This window comes from Orcinus orca, chromosome 1 (genome assembly GCF_937001465.1).
Source record: "Orcinus orca chromosome 1, mOrcOrc1.1, whole genome shotgun sequence".
Lineage (NCBI taxonomy): Eukaryota > Metazoa > Chordata > Mammalia > Artiodactyla > Delphinidae > Orcinus > Orcinus orca.
This window is the reverse complement of record NC_064559.1, coordinates 137,325,485-137,344,743: the sequence shown is the minus strand read 5'-3', so window position 1 is coordinate 137,344,743 and position 19,259 is coordinate 137,325,485. Positions and strand designations below refer to the sequence as shown.

General features: G+C 35.5%; 1 protein-coding gene across 1 annotated transcript in view; it reads right to left on the bottom strand.

Annotated features, from left to right (window-relative positions):
- Positions 1-19,259, bottom strand: part of COL24A1 (collagen type XXIV alpha 1 chain) — a 392,516-nt gene that overhangs the window by 134,822 nt on the left and 238,435 nt on the right. The window contains exons 27-32 of the mRNA XM_004262981.3: positions 17,164-17,217; positions 15,826-15,879; positions 11,221-11,274; positions 10,891-10,935; positions 10,728-10,772; positions 3,349-3,402 (exon numbers count right to left, since the gene is read on the bottom strand). Of these exons, the coding sequence (XP_004263029.1) occupies positions 3,349-3,402; positions 10,728-10,772; positions 10,891-10,935; positions 11,221-11,274; positions 15,826-15,879; positions 17,164-17,217 (306 nt within the window). The remainder of the gene's footprint in view (positions 1-3,348; positions 3,403-10,727; positions 10,773-10,890; positions 10,936-11,220; positions 11,275-15,825; positions 15,880-17,163; positions 17,218-19,259) is intronic.

Here is a 19,259-nt window from a genome sequence, read left to right as displayed (position 1 = left end):
ATTCTGTTGATTTGAGTCTTCTCCCTTTTCTTCTTGATGAGTCTGGCTAATGGTTTATCAATTTTGTTTATCTTCTCAAAGAACCAGCTTTTAGTTTTATTGATCTTTGCTATTGTTTCCTTCATTTCTTTTTCATTTATTTCTGATCTGATCTTTATGATTTCTTTCCTTCTGCTAACTTTGGGGTTTTTTTGTTCTTCTTTCTCTAATTGCTTTAGGTTCAAGGTTAGATTGTTTATTCGAGTTGTTTACTGTTTCTTAAGGTAGGATTGTATTGCTATAAACTTCCCTCTTAGAACTCCTTTTGCTGCTTCCCATAGGTTTTGGGTCGTCGTGTCTCCATTGTCATTTGTTTCTAGGTGTTTTTTTGTTTCCTCTTTGATTTCTTCAGTGATCACTTCGTTATTAAGTAGTGTATTGTTTAGCCTCCATGTGTTTGTATTTTTTACAGATCTTCTCCTGTAATTGATATCTAGTCTCATGGCATTGTTGTCGGAAAGATACTTGATACAATTTCAAGTTTCTTAAATTTACCAAGGCTTGATTTGTGACCCAAGATATGATCTATCCTGGAGAATGTTCCATGAGCACTTGAGAAAAATGTGTATTCTGTTGTTTTGGGATGGAATGTCCTATAAATATCAACTACGTCCATGTTGTTTAATGTATCATTTAGAGCTTGTGTTTCCTTATTTATTTTCGTTTTGGGATGGAATGTCCTATAAATATCAACTACGTCCATGTTGTTTAATGTATCATTTAGAGCTTGTGTTTCCTTATTTATTTTCATTTTGGATGATCTGTCCATGGGTGAAAGTGGGGTGTTAAAGTCCCCTACTATGAATGTGTTACTGTCAATTTCCCCTTTTATGGCTGTTAGTATTTGCCTTATGTATTGAGATGTTCCTATGATGGGCGCATAAATATTTACAATTGTTATATCTTCTTCTTGGATTAATCCCTTGATCATTATGTAGTGGCCTTCTTTGTCTCCTGTAATAGTCTTTATTTTAAAGTCTATTTTGTCTGATATGAGAATTGCTACTGCAGCTTTCTTTTGGTTTCCATTTGCATGGAATATCTTTTTCCATCTCCTTACTTTCAGTCTGTATGTGTCTCTAGGTTTGAAGTGGGTCTCGTGCAGACAGCATATATATATGGGTCTTGTTTTTGTATCCATTCAACCAGTCTGTGTCTTTTGGTGGGAGCATTTAATCCATTTACATTTAAGGTAATTATCAATATGTATATTCCTATTACCATTTTCTTAATTGTTTTGGGTTTGTTATTGTAGGTCTTTTACTTCTCTTGTGTTTCTTGCATAGAGAAGTTCCTTTAGCATTTGTTGTAAAGCTGGTTTGGTGGTGCTGAACTCTCTCAGCTTTTGCTTGTCTGTAAAGGTTTTAATTTCTCCATCAAATCTGAATGAGATCCTTGCTGGGTAGAGTGATCTTGGTTGTAGGTTTCTCTCCGTCATCACTTTAAATATGTCCTGCCAGTCCCTTCTAGCTTGCAGAATTTCTGCTGAAAGATCAGCTGTTAACCTTATGGGGATTCCCTTGTGTGTTACTTGTTGTTTTTCCATTGCTGCTTTTAATATGTTTTCTTTGTATTTAATTTTTGACAGTTTGATTAGTATGTGTCTTGGCGGGTTTCTCCTTGGATTTATCCTGTATGGGACTCTCTGTGCTTCCTGGACTTGATTAACTATTTCCTTTCCCATATTAGGGAAGTTTTCAACTATAATCTCTTCAAATATTTTCTCAGTCCCTTTCTTTTTCTCTTCTTCTTCTGGAACCCCTATAATTCGAATGTTGGTGCATTTAATGTTGTCCCAGAGGTCTCTGAGACTGTCCTCAGTTCCTTTCCTTCTTTTTTCTTTATTATGCTCTGCAGTAGTTATTTCCACTATTTTATCTTCCAGGTCACTTATCCGTTCTTCTCCCTCAGTTATTCTGCTATTGATCCCATCTAGAGCATTTTTAGTTTCATTTATTGTGTTGTTCTTTGTTGCTTGTCTTATCTTTAGTTCTTCTAGGTCCTTGTTAAATGTTTTTTGCATTTTGTCTATTCTGTTTCCAAGATTTTGGATCATCTTTACTATCATTATTCTGAATTCTTTTTCAGGTAGATTGCCTATTTCCTCTTCATTTGTTAGGTCTGGTGGGTGTTTATCTTGCTCCTTCATCTGCTGTGTGTTTTTCTGTCTTCTCCTTTTGCTTATCTTACTGTGTTTGGGGTCTCCTTTTTGCAGGCTTCAGGTTCGTAGTTCCTGTTGTTTTTTGTATCTGTCCCCAGTGGCTAAGGTTGGTTCAGTGGGTTGTGTAGGCTTCCTGGTGGAGGGGACTAGTGCCTGTGTTCTGGTGGATGAGGCTGGATCTTGTCTTTCTGGTGGGCAGGTCCACATCTGGTGGTGTGTTTTGGGGTGTCTGTGTACTTATTATGACTTGAGGCAGCCTCTCTGCTAATGGGTGTGGTTGTGTTCCTGTCTTGCTAGTTGTTTGCCATATGGTGTCCAGCACTGTAGCTTGCTGGACGTTGAGTGAAGCTCGGTGCTGCTGTTGAGATGGAGATCTCTGGGAGATTCTCGCCGTTTTATATTATGTGGAGCTGGGAGGTCTCTTGTGGTCCAGTGTCCTGAAGTTGGTTCTCCCAACTCAGAGGCGCAGCACTGACTCCTGGCTGCAGCACCAAGAGCCTTTCATCCACACGGCCAAAGATCTGTGCCCCAGCTCATAGCGAACTTGAGGTGACTCGAGCCGTCTGGCTGCCCCGCTGTCCGTCCATCTGTCGCCTCTGCAGTCAGTCTGTCCGACCTCCCACTGGCAGGCTCGCGGCTCAGCTGATCAGCCTCCAAAGGTGCTGCCACCGCCAGTTTCCCCAGTGAGGGAGAAAGATGCGACTCTTTTTGAATTATTGGCCTAACAGCATTTCTGTCAAGTTTCCACATTTTGGCCCATTACATGTAGAGTCTGGCTTCTCTATATGGTCTTTTGTTATAGAGTTGCCCTCATAAATGTGATTTTGTGTGTGGGTGGGCAGTGTAATAATTATTATACAAACAGCAAGCCGTTCAGAAAAAAATTGAGATTTAATAATTATCTTTGCTGAAAATAGAAATATGTGAAGTTTTAACGGTTCCAGGCAAACAGGACCAAATTTGACTTTATGAAACCAGGAAGGCACTAAAAATTATATTCACAGCAAAATATTCATTCTTATAATTAGGTGCCCATGACGATTTCCAAAACATACCAGCCACAGCACAACAGGGCAATAATAACAGATAGGTAAAATATATTATACAAAAAAATAAACACAATTAAAAACACATGAAGATAAACTTACTGGTTCTCCTGCAAATCCCCTGTCTCCTGTACTCCCAGGGGGTCCTTGTAAACCCTGAATAAACAAAGGCAAAACTTGAAGAAAAAGTGATGCTTGAAAATGTTTTAGTCAGTTTCCCTACCTCAGCTTTCCCTCAAGATCCTCCCATCTAATTTTTCTGTCTACCTCTATTTGTTTTTTCTTTTGTGGAAAAATATGCCTAACATAAAATTCACCACTTTAGCAATTTTTAAATGTATAGTATGTGTAAATTTACAGTACTGTGGCATTAAGTATAGTCACATTGTTGTGCTAGCATCACCACCACTTATTTTCAGAACTTTTTATCTTCCCAAATTGAAACTCTGTATCCATTAAATAACTCCCTATCCCCTACCCTCTTTCCCTGGCAACACATGACTCTACTTTCTGTCTCTATGAATTTGACTACTTTAAGTACCTTATATAAGTGGAATCATACAATATTTGTTCTTCTGGCTTATTTCATGATGTCTTCAAGATTCATCCATTTGTAACATGTGTCAAGACTTCCTTCCTTTTCAAGGTTGAATAATATTCCCTTGTATGCATATACCACATTTTGTTTACCCAATCATCATCAATGAACACTTGGGGTTTTCTACCCTTTGGATATTGCGACTAATGCTCCTATAAACATTGGTGTGCAAGTATCTGTTTGTATCCCTGCTTTCCATTCTTTGGGGTATATACGAAGAAGTGGAGTTGATGGATTATATGTAATTCTATGTTTAACTGTTTGAGGAGCTAGGCATACTGTTTTCTATAGCAGCTCCACCATTTTACATTCCCACCAGCATAGTACAAGTATTCCCATTTCTCCACATCCTTGCCAACACTGGTTATTTTTTCTGTATATATAGGTGTGTGTGTGTGTTTAATAATAGTCATTCTGGATGGGAAGTGGTATCTCAATATAGTTTCGATTTGTATTTCCCTAATGACTAGTGATACTGAGCATATATTCATGTATTTATTGGCCGTTTGTATATCTTCTTTAGAGGAATGCTTACTCAAGTGCTCATTTTTTCATTGTGTTGTTTATTATTTTATTGTTGAGTTGTAAGGGTTCTTTATATCTACCTGTATTCTTTATATTTAATCTCCACTCGTATACAGTGACAAATATTTGTCATCCAGAATTATTTTAGATTCGGATTCTTTTATACTTTTAATATCAATATAAAAAGTTTTTTTCAAAAATAATATACTTGTGATGTATTAATAAGTATGACTTATGCCCTTATAACCTGGGAAGGCACAAAGCTCTCAGAACCTAGATGACCAGAAATGATCAAATTGGACCTCTCCAATGTTCTTTATTTTCCTCCATTTTTACATCATGTCACCTATGGTACCATAAAATTTAGTCTTAGATATGGGGGTATATTCTAAAATGGTATGTAAAACTCTAAATTAAATTCCAGGTCCTCTTTGATCCTTCCATTTAAAGATTAACTGAGCATGTACTATGTGCCAGACACTGATGACTACTAATGATGTATAAAATACTGCCCTTGTTTATTCTACATTACTGACCTTGGGAAGTTTGGCAATTATACAGCAGATCACAATTACCATTTTATCTTAAAATTGAAATATAAAAAATATGATATTAAATTAGAAGTAAAGACGTTCAGATTTCTAGCAACAAAACATCTTCTAAGTTATGATTATCAATGTTATGTTTAGTTACATATGATTGTCTGGTTAGAGAAAGGGAGATATGCAAAATCTCATGGACTCCTATTGGAGTAAGACCATGTTTCAATCATGAAAATCATCTGCTACTCATGTACTCCGGACTCCTAAATTAAGGGATCAATATAAGGGATCCCTCTGTGCCTGGTATACCAATTGAACATACAGCAAGAGTTCAGAACCTTAAATAATGTCTGCCCAGTTTGCTTTGTAAAGTGTGTTTGCACACAATATTAAGCTTAATATGTACTTGTAATACTGTTAATGGTGCATAAATGCTGTTAGGCAAAGCTATGAAATGACCTAAATGGATTCTAATTATTTTTATTGGAGATGAAGAAGAAAAGCAAAAGCTGGCACAAAATAAAAATTCTCTTTAAGGCTTTTCAGATGTTACTGAAATACATTATTTGTAGTACAACTCCTTGCTCTATGATGCATCTCAGCAATTATGGCAATGATGAACAGGAGGATAACGACTACGGTGGTTGCTATTTATTGAGAGCCCGTGCTGAGCACATAATGAGCATCATTTGTTATAAGTATAAAAGGTATCTCATTTTAATGATAGGGAAACTGAGGCTCAGAGAGGTTAAATAATTTGTACAAAGCCAAAACAGCTATAAGTGACAGAACCAGAATCTGACCTCGAATGTGTCTGACTCCAATGCCATGCTCTTCCACTACACTAAACTGCTTTTTACTGAATTCCATGAGAAATCAAGCATTCAATGTCTTTCCATTTTAAATAAACATGTTTCGAGCATCATCAAGACATTTTATGAGAATAAGCAAGGGAGTCTATAAATGTTATTTCTATTGCCACACTTTCACTGTAGGATCATGAAAATGTGTGCATTCTGCTTCATTGTCTGAAGAACGGGAAAGAATAGAGTTAATACTGTATACTTTTTGTATTGTAAAGATTATGAAATAAATGCTTCTCAAGTATTCTGAGTTACTACAGAAAAAACTATATTTAAAGAAGAAATGCTAATTGTTTCCACTTCCAATATTGGCCAAGTTGCTCCTATCAAACCAATCTATATAGAGATAACTATAAACCCAAGATAAAATATTAAAAAGGAAAGATATGAAAGCACTGAAGAAAGACCAAAAATAGGCAGGAACTAGAGTAGTAGGGTCTACACTTGAAAGAAGGAATGACACTAGTTGAGTTTCTGATTTTTTTATATGGCTTTTAGCCAGATGAGAAGCCATACAAGATGATTAAGATAAGGTAGGATAGAAACCTTCAGTCTTATTGGCATGTAGGACCTTAGGGCAGAATTTGAAGTGACCATAGATGGTGAAAAGTGGTGAAAGAAAGAGCCAAAGAGGAGCCTCAGATTGCAAATATAAACTCTGCTTATAGCTCTTGCTGACGTTTAAGGTTTGTATTGGTATGGTAGACTCCAAGTAGCTCAGACAAGGCTAAAAGAAATTAATAGAGATTTCAGCAGCCACCTACCACAGAGGAGAGAAAACTTGGAGTTTTACCAGTCAAGTTAACTGCCTGCCAAGTTAAAAACAAAACAGTACTCTACAAAGAAATATAACAGACTTTAGAGTTGCTAAAATGAATCAGTCAAAATGTTCAAGATACAATTCAAAATTATTAGACAGGGAAAATTTCCCATATTTATAAGAAAAGGAAATTAATGGAGACCAAACTCAAGATTACAAAGATGTTATTATGTATCACACGATTTTAAAGTAGTAAGTATAAATATGCTCAATAATGTAAATAAAAATGTACTCATGATGAATAAACAAATAGGAAATCCCAGAAGAGAAAGAGCATTTGTAAAAAGAAACAATGACAATTATAGAGCCGAAAATTAAATATCCAAATAAAACTTAAAAATACAATATCATAAATAAAATTTTATTGAAAGGCTTAACAAGTTAGAGAAGATAGATTCCGGTTTCCCAATTGGAAAAAACAAACAAACAAACAGGAAAAAGAAAGATTGAAATAGGAATGAACAGGGCCCCAGGGATCTAAGGTAATCAAAATGACTAACATATATTTAATTAGAATACAAGAAGGAAAGGAGAGAGAAAATGGTGTAGAAAAAAATATCCTAAAAAAAAAGTTGAAAAATTTCCAAATTTAGTGAAGGCAAATTTACACATGCAAGAAACTCAACAAACATTAAGCTGGATAAATGTGAAGAAAATCCATCTAGACACATCATAGTCAAACTACTGAAAGACAAAGATAAAGAGAGAATCTTGAAAGCAGCCAGAGAAAAATGATATATGCAGGGGAATAATGATAAAGATAAGTGTGAACTTCTCATCAGAAATAATGCAGGCCAAAAATAAATGGCATGTCATCTTTACAATACTGAATGGAAACAAACAAACAAAAAACCCTGTTGACCCAGAATTCTATAACCAGTGAAAATATCCTTCAAGAATAAAGGTGAAATAAAGAAAAACGAAGAGAATTCATCACTAGAAGAACTTGACTATAAGAAATCTAAAGGAAGTTCTGTAGGCTGCAGGGAAGTATACCACTTAGAAATGTGCATCTATAGAAAGGAATGAAGAGCACCAGAAATAGTAAGTGCATGGATAATTTTAAAAACCACTACTTTCCTCCTAAATATCTCTAATTTATGTTTCATTTATATTAAAGTAGAATTTTAACTTTGCAATATGGGGTTTATAACTTATATAGATATAAAACAAATAGAGCATATAAGACAGGATGCTGGTAAACAGCCCTCTATGGCTGCAAGTTTCTTACAATTATGTTAAGTATTACTGTATTAACTCTAAGTAGACAGAAGAAAGTTACAATGTGATCCCTAAACCACGGGTTGGCAAACTACAGTCTGAGGGCCAAATTTGGACCATCAGCTGATTTTGTAAATAGTTTTTTTTGAATAGTCATGCTCATTGCTTTATATACCATCTATGGTTGCTTTCACACTATGATGACACTAGAGCTGAGTAGTTGTGACAGAGACCATACGGCCCACAGAGTCTGAAATATTTTGTGGCACTCTACAGAGAAAGTTTGCTGACTCACGACCTAGAATAACCACTGAAAAGTAATAATGAGAAGTAGAGCTAAAAAGTGAATAGTTAAATTAGAGTGGAGTTCTCAAAATCATTCAGTGCCTGAAGAAGGCACTGCACACCACCACTGACGCCACAACAGAGGAGAAACAGCCATAAAAATGGTAGACCTAAATCCAATCACATCAATAACTACATTAAGTGGAAATGAAGCAAACACTAATTAAAAGGCAGAGGTTTTTGGAATGAATAAAAAGGCAAGATCTATCTTTAAGACATTCACTTTAAACATCAAGGCACAGATGGTGTGAAAATAAATGAATGAAAAAGATATGCCATGCAAACAGCTAGAGAAACTTATATATCAAATAAAGTAGATTTCAAAACAAACAGTATTATCAGGGATAAGAAGTATTACCAGAGATATAGAGGAACATTTTGTAATGATAAAAGGCTCAGTTGATTGGGAAGACATAGTAATCATAATGTGAATACTCTAAAAATAGTTTCAAAATACATAAAGCAAACTCTGACAGAATTAAAGAGAGGCACAGACAAATGCCAAATCATAGTTGGAGAATTTAATACCCTTAACTCATCAACTGAAAGAATACCTAGATAAAAATCAGTAATGTATGAGCTGTTATAGTTTTTATAAGATTTAGAAAACTAAAAAGTTACTCAGGCTTTATCACCTTAATAACACAATGAATCATATCCTTTCTTCTTGATTCGCCCTTTGAGTCAGATATACGTGTGGATGGAAGGCAAGTATAGGAAACAATGTTGGCCCATAGACAAATATACTTCTCCTGTTTATCTGGACTAGCAGAGTACTATATGTGTTACCAATTTCCTTGTAATACCTAGCTTTAGAATTATGACAATTTAGAGATGTATCTTTATTTTACAGATGAAGAAAATATGATCCAGAGAGCTAACCAATCTAACCAAGACTATACAGCTATTAGGAGCGTGCACTAGAACAAAGGTCAACCTGATCTCCAGTGTATCTTTCTATTATACAGCACTACCTGCTTGTTGACAGTGCATAAATAATGAGAGATGCTGAGATTACCGTGCAGGATCAAATAAATCTTTGGGGCATCTGGATTTTTTGGATTAATTGATCCAAGCTTCCCTCAGATCTCAAAAGTCTCTTTCAGTTCGATCAAGACCGAGGAGACAATGTAGATATAAAGTTAAGTAAACCTCAACAACTAGTATTAACCCATGATTTACTGTCCCTCACTAAGGTAACTTTACTCTTCCGGTAGTCTATGAAACTTGTTTGCCATAAGCTACCATTACAAAATGGTTCTAGTAACTTTTATTTGATTGAGAAAATCAAATATCAAATTTTACATTTATCCATGCATATCTGATAGGCTGAAAATGAAGGTAAAACTCTAAGGAGTGTCAACAATGTACAAAATGAGTAAGTAATTTTATTTCTCTTGGCCTCATTTTTCTAAAGTAAGAGGAATGGACCTGATAAATTCCAAATTTCTCCACTCAACTATAACATATTGGTTTTGTATACAGTGTAGCAAAGTGGAAAGAATCTCCAGAAACACCATTTACATTGATATAATAGAAACTTAGATGATGAATATTAATACTCAAGGAATGTTCTTTGGCGATGACTTCAATTAATAATATAATGTCACACACAAGTTCTTTCCCTGGATACAGTCATTTTTCTCTTTTAAGTCTCTGCTACTTTAGGTTTGACCGTTGGTAAATATAATGCTATTATGGGAAACAACCGGCACGGGGCAGCAGATTTCATAGAGGAACAAGTAAATGCATTGACATTAGTGATAATTACTACAGCAGCTAAAACATTTTTGTCCTCTCCTTTTCTGACTCTTCAGTTGCAGTATATTTAAATTATGATCTAATTTAATAACTTTAAATTATACATATATATATATGACAAATCAAAATGTCATTAAAAATTATGATTACAAATGGAATTAAAAACCCATACATTTAAGCTCATGTGCTCAAAATTATATATATATATATGTGTAATATATATGTGTGTGTGTATATATTTCTCTTTCTTAAAAAATACACTTTACTCCCCCTCAGTTAGTGATGATAACCACAGAACTTGTGTTCCAGAGAAGAAATTGTGTAATTCTGAGATTTCTGATGGTAGGAAAATATTTAGCATTATATAGTATTAAAAACTCTTAGAGCAGTGCCATGGGAAAACATGATGACACACATAGCTCCACACTCCAAGGGTGCAAACAACACTCAAGGTGAGTTAAAATGAAACTAGGCAAGAAGCCTCAAAGAAGTTTCTTGTTAGCTTTATTAATATTCTGTCATATTTACATGACATCATACCACTTTATCCTGAAATGGATTTTACAGAAAAACTATGATAGTAGAGGTGAAGTAAAAGTATCAGTTATCACCACCGGTTTATAGATAGGTACAAAAAAGCCCAGATTGAGTAAGCAATTTGCCTCAATAAAAGACTGACCCAAGGACTGAAGGAGGAAAAGAACTTGTATTCTCTCAGTCTAAAATACTGATTACTAAATAAGAGTTGTATCAGAGAATAAAGTGGATGAAATTTGCTTATAGCTTGGCAATTTTTAATTACTTACTTGTTTCCCTTGAACTCCTCTCTCTCCAGGGTTTCCAGTCTTACCCTACATAAGAAAGAAAATGCCTGGGTCAAGCAACCCCCTCCCCAAATATGAATCACACACCAAGAAAAATGGAAGATATTATATGTTCATCTTTAATGTGAAATATTTTACTACTTACAATAAGACCATAAGGCCCTCTTTTTCCTTGATCTCCTTTTTCACCCTAACAAGAATCAATACCAGGTGAGTTAATCAGAATGTGAATTATGGTCTTATACACACTAACATACACTCACATACCAAAAAATAAGACATCAAATACATAGTTCAATAATAAAAAGAATACATTTCTGTGTGTGTAATAAAAACTTTATGTATGTTTCATACTTAAACTAAGAAAAAAATTAGAACCATACTTTTATAAGGAAATACATCATTGTTTAGACAGGTAGGACATGTGGGCTCAAAAATATTTCACTGTGTATGAAATGAGAAAATAAGTGATTACCTTGGCACCTTGTATACCTTGTTCTCCTAAGAGACCATCTGGTCCTCTTGGTCCCTAGAGATGGAAAAAATATCTTGTTGTTAATTTTAAATGTTTCTTTTTTACTGTTATGCATCCTTACAAATGGAGACACTGGACTCTTTTTTAGTTGAAAAACTCCTTTTGCTTGTTTCTGTGCCATGGACACAGTAAAGACTACAGCTGAGTATATGGATGGACCCATTGGCATGGGAGAATCAGGCCAGTGTTTTCAAGATTTAATGCCAAATAGTAAATCAGATGACCGCAAAAACAGCTGATTCAGTTGTTGAGGTAGCTATAGCATAGGTTTGTTACTTGAGTATTTTGTTTATCTTATCCTTTACTCTGCAGAAATCCAGGATTTATTCTAAAAATAACTCTAAATTGACTTTAAAGTGGCTGGTTTTTTGTCCAAACAGTCTTCCTAAGTTTTATATTTTTGAAATGGAACTCTTCTCATCACTTTATTAGAAAAAGAATGCTGACTGCACTGTTCCCCGCTATGCACCTGCTTGACAGCTGAAAGATGGCAAGGGGCACAGAAAAGGAATAGAAAATGCTGCTGGGAATGTTCATGTAAATTTAAAACTTCTCAGCTATGTTGCTATCAATATTAATTCAGTAATTAGTTATGAAGAAGCATTAGTTGCAAAAGTCATTCTCTAATGAAAGAGGACAGTATATGTTCCTTGCCTAATTATAACTGTCCTTGGAAGATCTTAAAGTCCTTTGCAAGGGAATTAATTTAATTCTACAACCATTAACTGAACATATACTGTGAAAAAGGCACTGTATTAAGTGTTATGGGAATCCACATTATGAGATAAGGTAAATTATATAAATAACTATAAAATAGGCAGAGATATTGTGTGTTAAGGGCTAAAGGGATCAAAGGAGGGAGAGAGCTTTCACACGTTTGTAAAGGGTATGAAGATATTATTTTGACAGTCAGAAATCATGCTCTAAAAGAAATTCTAGATGGAGACATAGTATGAGAAAAGGGTAAAGAAGCACGAAAAAAGATACTTAAGAATGAAAAAACTAGTTTGTTTAGCTGAGCTGGTGATTACATGGAGTATTTTTTTAGTATTTCTATACAAATAAATAATTGTGAAAAGACTGGGATTTAAAACGTGAAAGACTTGAGTTTATATTTGAATCAATAAGCAATGAGGAGGTGCTGAAGATTTCTATACAAAACAGTGATACAAATCTCCCAATACAACATGCTGATTTGAAGAAGTCCCGTAGGCTTCAATATCTTCTATTGTATCCCATCTGAGGCCAGCTTAGTTTAGCTTTATACTATTAAAAAGCTGCTTACTTCCGGGAAGATCCCACATGCCGCGGAGCATCTAAGCCTGTGCACCAAAACTACTCAGCCTGTGCTCTAGATCCCGCAAACCACAGCTACTGAGCCTGCAAGCCACAACTACTAAAGCCTGCGCACCTAGAGCCCGTGCTCCGCAACAAGAGAAGCCACCGCAATGAGAAGTCCACGCACCGCAACGAAGAGTAGCCCCTGCTCCGTGCAACTAGAGAAAGCCCACGTGCAGCAGTGAAGACCCAATGAAGCCAAAAATAAATAAATTTGAATAAATAAATTTAAAAAAAAGAAATGAAGGAGAAGGTATCACTACAGACCGCTGAGACATTAAAGGGAAAATAAGGGACTACTATTGATAGAAACAACTCTTCACACATAAATTCTACACCTTTGGAGTAAACTGATCCATTCTTCAAAAGCAAAAACTCAAAACAGGTCAAGGACAAAGAGATTATTTGCATAACTTTGTATCTATTAAAGAAATTGATTTTGTAAATAAAAACCTTCTGAAATAAAAATCTCCAGACACCCCCCCCCCCAAAAAAAAAGAAAAAAAAACCCTGCTTACTGTAAACAGGACTCTCTTCCTGGGTGCCCTTAGGGTAAGTGCATACCCTGATCCTCTTGGACACATCCACAGGATTGGAGAGTCACACTCCATGAGCTTTTGCTATTCTCTGTCAATATTGTATGATACTTGAAAAGCCACTGGACTGTAAGTCATTAAACCGTAAAATCCATGTGGTTTAGATCTAAGCAAAAGTTAACTTGAATCCTCCATGATAGTAAGAGAGTGTTTGACAGATGGTATTATATCAGTAAATGTTAGATAGATGAATGGCAGATGGATGGATAGGAGAGAAGCAGAAGGACAGGCAGACTCCTTGGGTTGTGGTCCTACCATTCATGATGTTTGCATGTTCACCTATGATAATAGTACAAATCACAGGCAGAACAGCAAGGGCACACAAGCACTAGTTTCATAATGAGAGTTCTTTGTGTGGCCTCCTAGTGCAAATGTGCCTAGCTTCCCCTCCAATGTACTGTGACACAGTTGTGTGTCATAAAGTGTTACAGGTGTGCTGGAAATACTAACTCCCTCAGCCTTTGGGGTAGCAAGGAAGGGCTGGGGCACAGGAATTCCCAGCTAGATACTTTTTTCATTTATCCCTGTGGGCTGGACATATATTCTCATTTTTTGTGAGTGAAAAATATTTGAAAGGATATTTATTATGATCACATCTACAGTGGAGAATAGATTGGAGAATGGATTGATGGGAGAAGATATTAGGTGATAATTAGAATGGAACTTCATAATACTATATTCTTTCCCAAATATTCTGGTCTTTAGTTCTTTTTGATATTCCCAATGTTCACTGATTATTTAAAATATTCTCCTATAAAGGAAGCACTTTTGCATTAAACAAAGCCCTTATTTCTAAACAAAAAGACCTTGTTTAGAAAATACTGGTGAACTTTAAATAATTATGAGAAGCCATTTGGGAACAAATTAGTAAAACGTATTTGGAGGATGAGAGGAAAATAGACACTTGAAGAGGTGAGAATTGAAAACAAAGTGTCAAACCAGAAAAGAGTAATAATTTGCCCAAGGATCACGGGGAGGTTAGAAAACTGCAGAGAATATGAACTTTCCATATGACTTATCAGACAGTACAAGTGGTTCAGAAACATATCTTGCTTAGGTACATGGCTTATGCCTGGATAATCAATAAGACCTCAATTACCTAGCTAACCAAAGTAAGTATTTCTGTTTTTTTAAATCTTTCACAAAACTGGTTGAACTTTCCCACTATGAGTAATACAAAGTTGAATAAACACATTTGACCTAACCAAGTACTGAATGCTGGCAGGGTACAGACCACTAAAATGACAGAGTAGAGATCATCTTCCATGAGTTTTTATTTTATTATTTTAAATCTCATTTGGGCTAAAATAGATGTGGCCATCAGGATTATTTATAGACTGTAAATCCATAAGCCAGAAAGGAAAACTGTTTTTCAGAAAAGAAATGACAATACAGAAAAATTTGCTCTCTTTCTTTAATCTTCACCTAAAACACAGCACATGAAATTAAAGTCGTTATTTATTTATTTTGCCTATTTTCTTTTCTTTTTTTTTCTTTCTTTTCGCCATGCTGCACAGCTTGCAGGATCTTACTTCCCTGACCAGGGACTGAACCTGGGCCACGGCAGTGATAGCACCAAATCCTAACCACTGGACTGCCAGTGAATTCCTAAAGTTGTTACTTTAAACTGAGCCTTTTTCTCCCATTTGCCAACTGGAAAATGGCAGTTTAAAAAAAAAAAAAAAAAAACTTTGTTATTTGGAGGCCATGCTTTTAGAATTTTGTAATATTTTCTTCACTAGCTGTAAAAGTCAAGGTAAAGCCAAGGGAGAAAACAGAGTTCTTAAAGCCCACATATTCAAATTAATCAAGGAAAAATACTCTAAAATTCAATAGGGGTATTGAATAAGCATACGGTTTGGAATCAGACACACTAAGGTTTGAATCCTGGTTGTGCCACAGACCTGCGTGTCTACAGTTCATATACTTAAACTCTCTGAGCCCCGTTTTCCTCAACTGTGATATCTGAGATAAATGCCTCTCCTTCCTAGAGTGGTTTTGAGTATTAGGTTAGATGGTATATGTAAAAGTGCCTGGCACGTGACAGGCACGCAATAAATGGTGGTTCTTATTTCTTTAAAGAAAAAAAAAAGGATTTAATGTTTAAAAGACTTAAAGAGTGAAAGGTTTTAATTTAATTCTTATGCATAATTATTAGACAATGATGACATATTACCTCTTATTTACAGTGAATAAACTCTTAGTCATCCTGTGTATTCTTATTCTACTTCTTATCACTCTTATTCTGTCATGCTGTTACTATCCCTTGCTATAGAAGTCTCTTGTGAGTAGAAGAATAATTTAAACATCTTTGTGTTCACAATTCCCCCAAAGAATGAAACTGCAAGTTGGGAATAAGAAAGAAGAATTCTTTGTCAATAAGTGAAATTTCTAACACACAAAATGGAAAAGTATGGTTTTATAAATACAAATGATTATGAATTACATTTAAATTAATGTAGGTAGGTCATCTAATATAATGAAAACACGAAAAAACCCAACAACCTCTAAGCATGATCTAGAAGATATAGAGCTATTTTTGCTGAACGCATCACTATTTATGACACCATTTTTTAAAAGGTTAATGCACTTCCTTGATTAGATAACTTACTCTTCGTCCTTTAGGACCTGGACTCCCAGGTGGTCCTCTTGCTCCCACAGGGCCCTACATGTTGAAAATTTTAAAATCAGTTATAGAATTAACAGGAATGTTACGAGAACAGTATTTACAACCTTTCTTATGATATGTAATTCTCCTTGGGAATTCTTAAAATAAAATTGATTAGTCTCCTTTAAAAATATGCTTTAATTATTAAACAAATACCATACTACCCTCCCCCAATATTCTGCTTCTGACATAGTCTACTATTTGGAGAAATTTAATTTCTAAGTGTTTACACCCTGAAAAAAAATGGGAAGTATTTAATATTCACTGACCACATAGTTTTTAGGATGAGCACATATGGTGGTGGGAGACACAACACATAAGGGAGATACCCACTTAGCCAGTCTGATCAGTCTAATATGCCTGGTCCATCAAAGAAGCAATGGCTACTTTTGCAAGATTTCTTTCTCATTACTCTAGATACTTAACGATAATCCCATCACATAAAAATAGAATTTTTTCTGTTACCATGAAAAATGCCACAAAATTTTCCAAATTTACATGCCACAAAAAAATAGCCCTAAAAGAAGATTAAGTTGTTATTTGTTACTAAGTCAAGTACAATGAATTATTTTTATACCCAATGGTCTCCAGTGTTTAGAAGACAACATTTATTTATCTATATAACACAGGTAGATAAAAACAGTGAACTTTCACAGGATCTCAAATCTATTTCTTATCTTACATGAGTAAAAAGATTGGCAACTGTTCCCTAGATCAGTCTTCCTCATTTTAGAAGTCAATGACACATCTATCAGTATGCTGGAAGATTGGGCTTATCTTCAAAACAGAAGCTTCACAAAACAGCATAAACCATTTCTGATAATAGTTCTGCTTAGGGGATCACAAAGGCTGATATCCTTTACATTTAAGTTCACAATAACTTTCAAATTTTAATAAGCAAACTTTCTCTGTAGAGACAAGGCTTCATTATCTTTCTGTAACCACAAATGGAGTTTTTCAAAACTCAGTTTTTGAATAAAGGTATATTTTCCATGAATTTTATCAGTTTGAGAATATGTGGAAATTTCTAAGAACAACATGTTGGAAATTGTGCTTGTGATTTGTTTGTCCAATAGGTCTAAGCTTGATTACTGACTCTGTTTCCTTATATGTGGTTATTCAAAAGAAAGTTTAGATATTTTTTATTTTAGGTTGCAGAACTATACTATGAAAAGTGAGCAGTAAATAATAGAGCAAGTAGAAGTGAGGAGGTTCAAGATACCATGATATATTCTAGAGTGTTTTGCATCGACTGGGAAGAGAAGTCTTTTCTATACTTACAGGTAATCCCAGTGGACCCATGGCTCCTGGAGCCCCAGGAGGACCTGGATATCCCTATAATTTAAGCAAAAATATAAAAGACATAAATTCTCCATCACATCTAATTATTTTCATTGAAGACAAACAAGTAAATTATAAATAGTAATTAAAAATGATAATGTGATAAGATCTCCCTCTACTATCCAAGAAGTAAGAGGCCACAGGAAATGTTCCAGAGATAGACAACAGAAATAAAAAAAGTTTACATAGAAGATGGGTACACTTTTATTAGAAACTCTTTGCCTAGAAATGAAATTTGCTAGCCAGAATCACATATTATAACCTACTAAGAAGAGAATATTCATCTCACATCTCTGCAGGTTGTGTTATGCTATGAATAGATGCATATTATGTTATACAGATTGTGAAACCATATCATTTTCAGATGTCAGGGAATTCAATAATTAAGAAATGTGGGGCTCTCCAGGGGACTCGAAGACCAGCAGCCGTGTGGCTGACTGAGTCTTCATGCTCTGGCCGGGTGTCAGGCCTGTGCCTCTGAGGTGGGAGAGACGAGTTCAGGACATTGGTAGACCAGAGACCACCCGGCTCCATGTAATATCGAATGGCAAAAGCTCTCCGAGAGATCTCCATCTCAACGCTAAGACCCAGCTTCACTCAAGGACCAGCAAGCTACGGTGCTGGACACCCTATGCCAAACAACTAGCAAGGCAGGAACATAACCCCACCCATTAGCAGAGAGACTGCTTAAAATCATAATAAGGTCACAGACACCCCAAAACACACCACCGGATATGGTCCTGCCCACCAGAAAGACAAGATCCAGCCTCATTCACCAGAACACAGGCACCAGTCCCCTCCACCAGGAAGCCTACACAAACCACTGAACCAACCTTAGCCACTGGGGAAAGACACCAAAAACAATGGGAACTACAAACCTGCAGCCTGTGAAAAGGAGACCCCAAACACAGAGAGTTAAGCAAAATGAGAAGACAGAAACATACAGCCGATGAAGGAGAAAAGTAAAAATCTCACAGACCAAACAAATGAAGAGGAAACAGGCAATCTACCTGAAAAAGAATTCAGAGTGATGATAGTAAAGATGATCCAAAATCTTGGAAATAGAATGGAGAAAATACAAGAAACATTAAACAAGGACCTAGAAGAACTAAAGAGCAAACAAACAATGATGATCAACAAAATAAATAAATTAAAAATTCTCTAGAAGGAATCAATAGCAGAATAACTCAGGAAGAAGAATGGATAAATGACTTGGAAGGTAAAATAGTGGACATAACTACTGCAGAGCAGAATAAAGAAAAAAGAATGAAAAGAACTGAGGACAGTCTCAGAGACCTCTGGGACAACATTAAATGCACCAATATTTGAATTATAGGAGTGTAAGAGGAAGAGAAAAAGAAAGGGACTGAGAGAATATTTGAAGAGATTATAGTTGAAAAATTCCCTAATATGGGAAAGGAAATAGTCAATCAAGTCCAGGAAGTGCAGAGTGTCCCATACAGGACTAATCCTAGGATAAACATGCGAATACACATATTAACCAAACTATCAAAAATTAAATACAAAGAAAAAATATTAAAGCAGCAAGGGAAAAGCAACAAGTAACATACAAGGGAATCCTCATTAGGTTAACAGCTGATCTTTCAGCAGAAACTCTGAAAGACAGAAGGGAGTGGCAGGACATATTTAAAGTGATGAAAGGGAAAAACCTACAGCCAAGATCTACTCTACTCAGCAAGGATCTCAATCAGATTCAACGGAGAAATTAAAACCTTTACAGACAAGCAAAAGCTAACAGAATTCAGCACCACCAAACCAGCTCTACCACAAATGCTAAAGGAACTTCTCTAGGCAGGAAACACAAGAGAAGGAAAAGACCTACAATAACAAACCCAAAACAATTAAGAAAATGGGAATAGGAATATACATATCGATAACGACCGTAAATGTAATGGATTAAATGCTCCAACCAAAAGACATAGACTGGCTGAATGGATACAGAAACAAGAACCATTTATATGCTGTCTAAAAGAGACCCACTTCAGACCTAGGGACACAGACAGACTGAAAGTGAG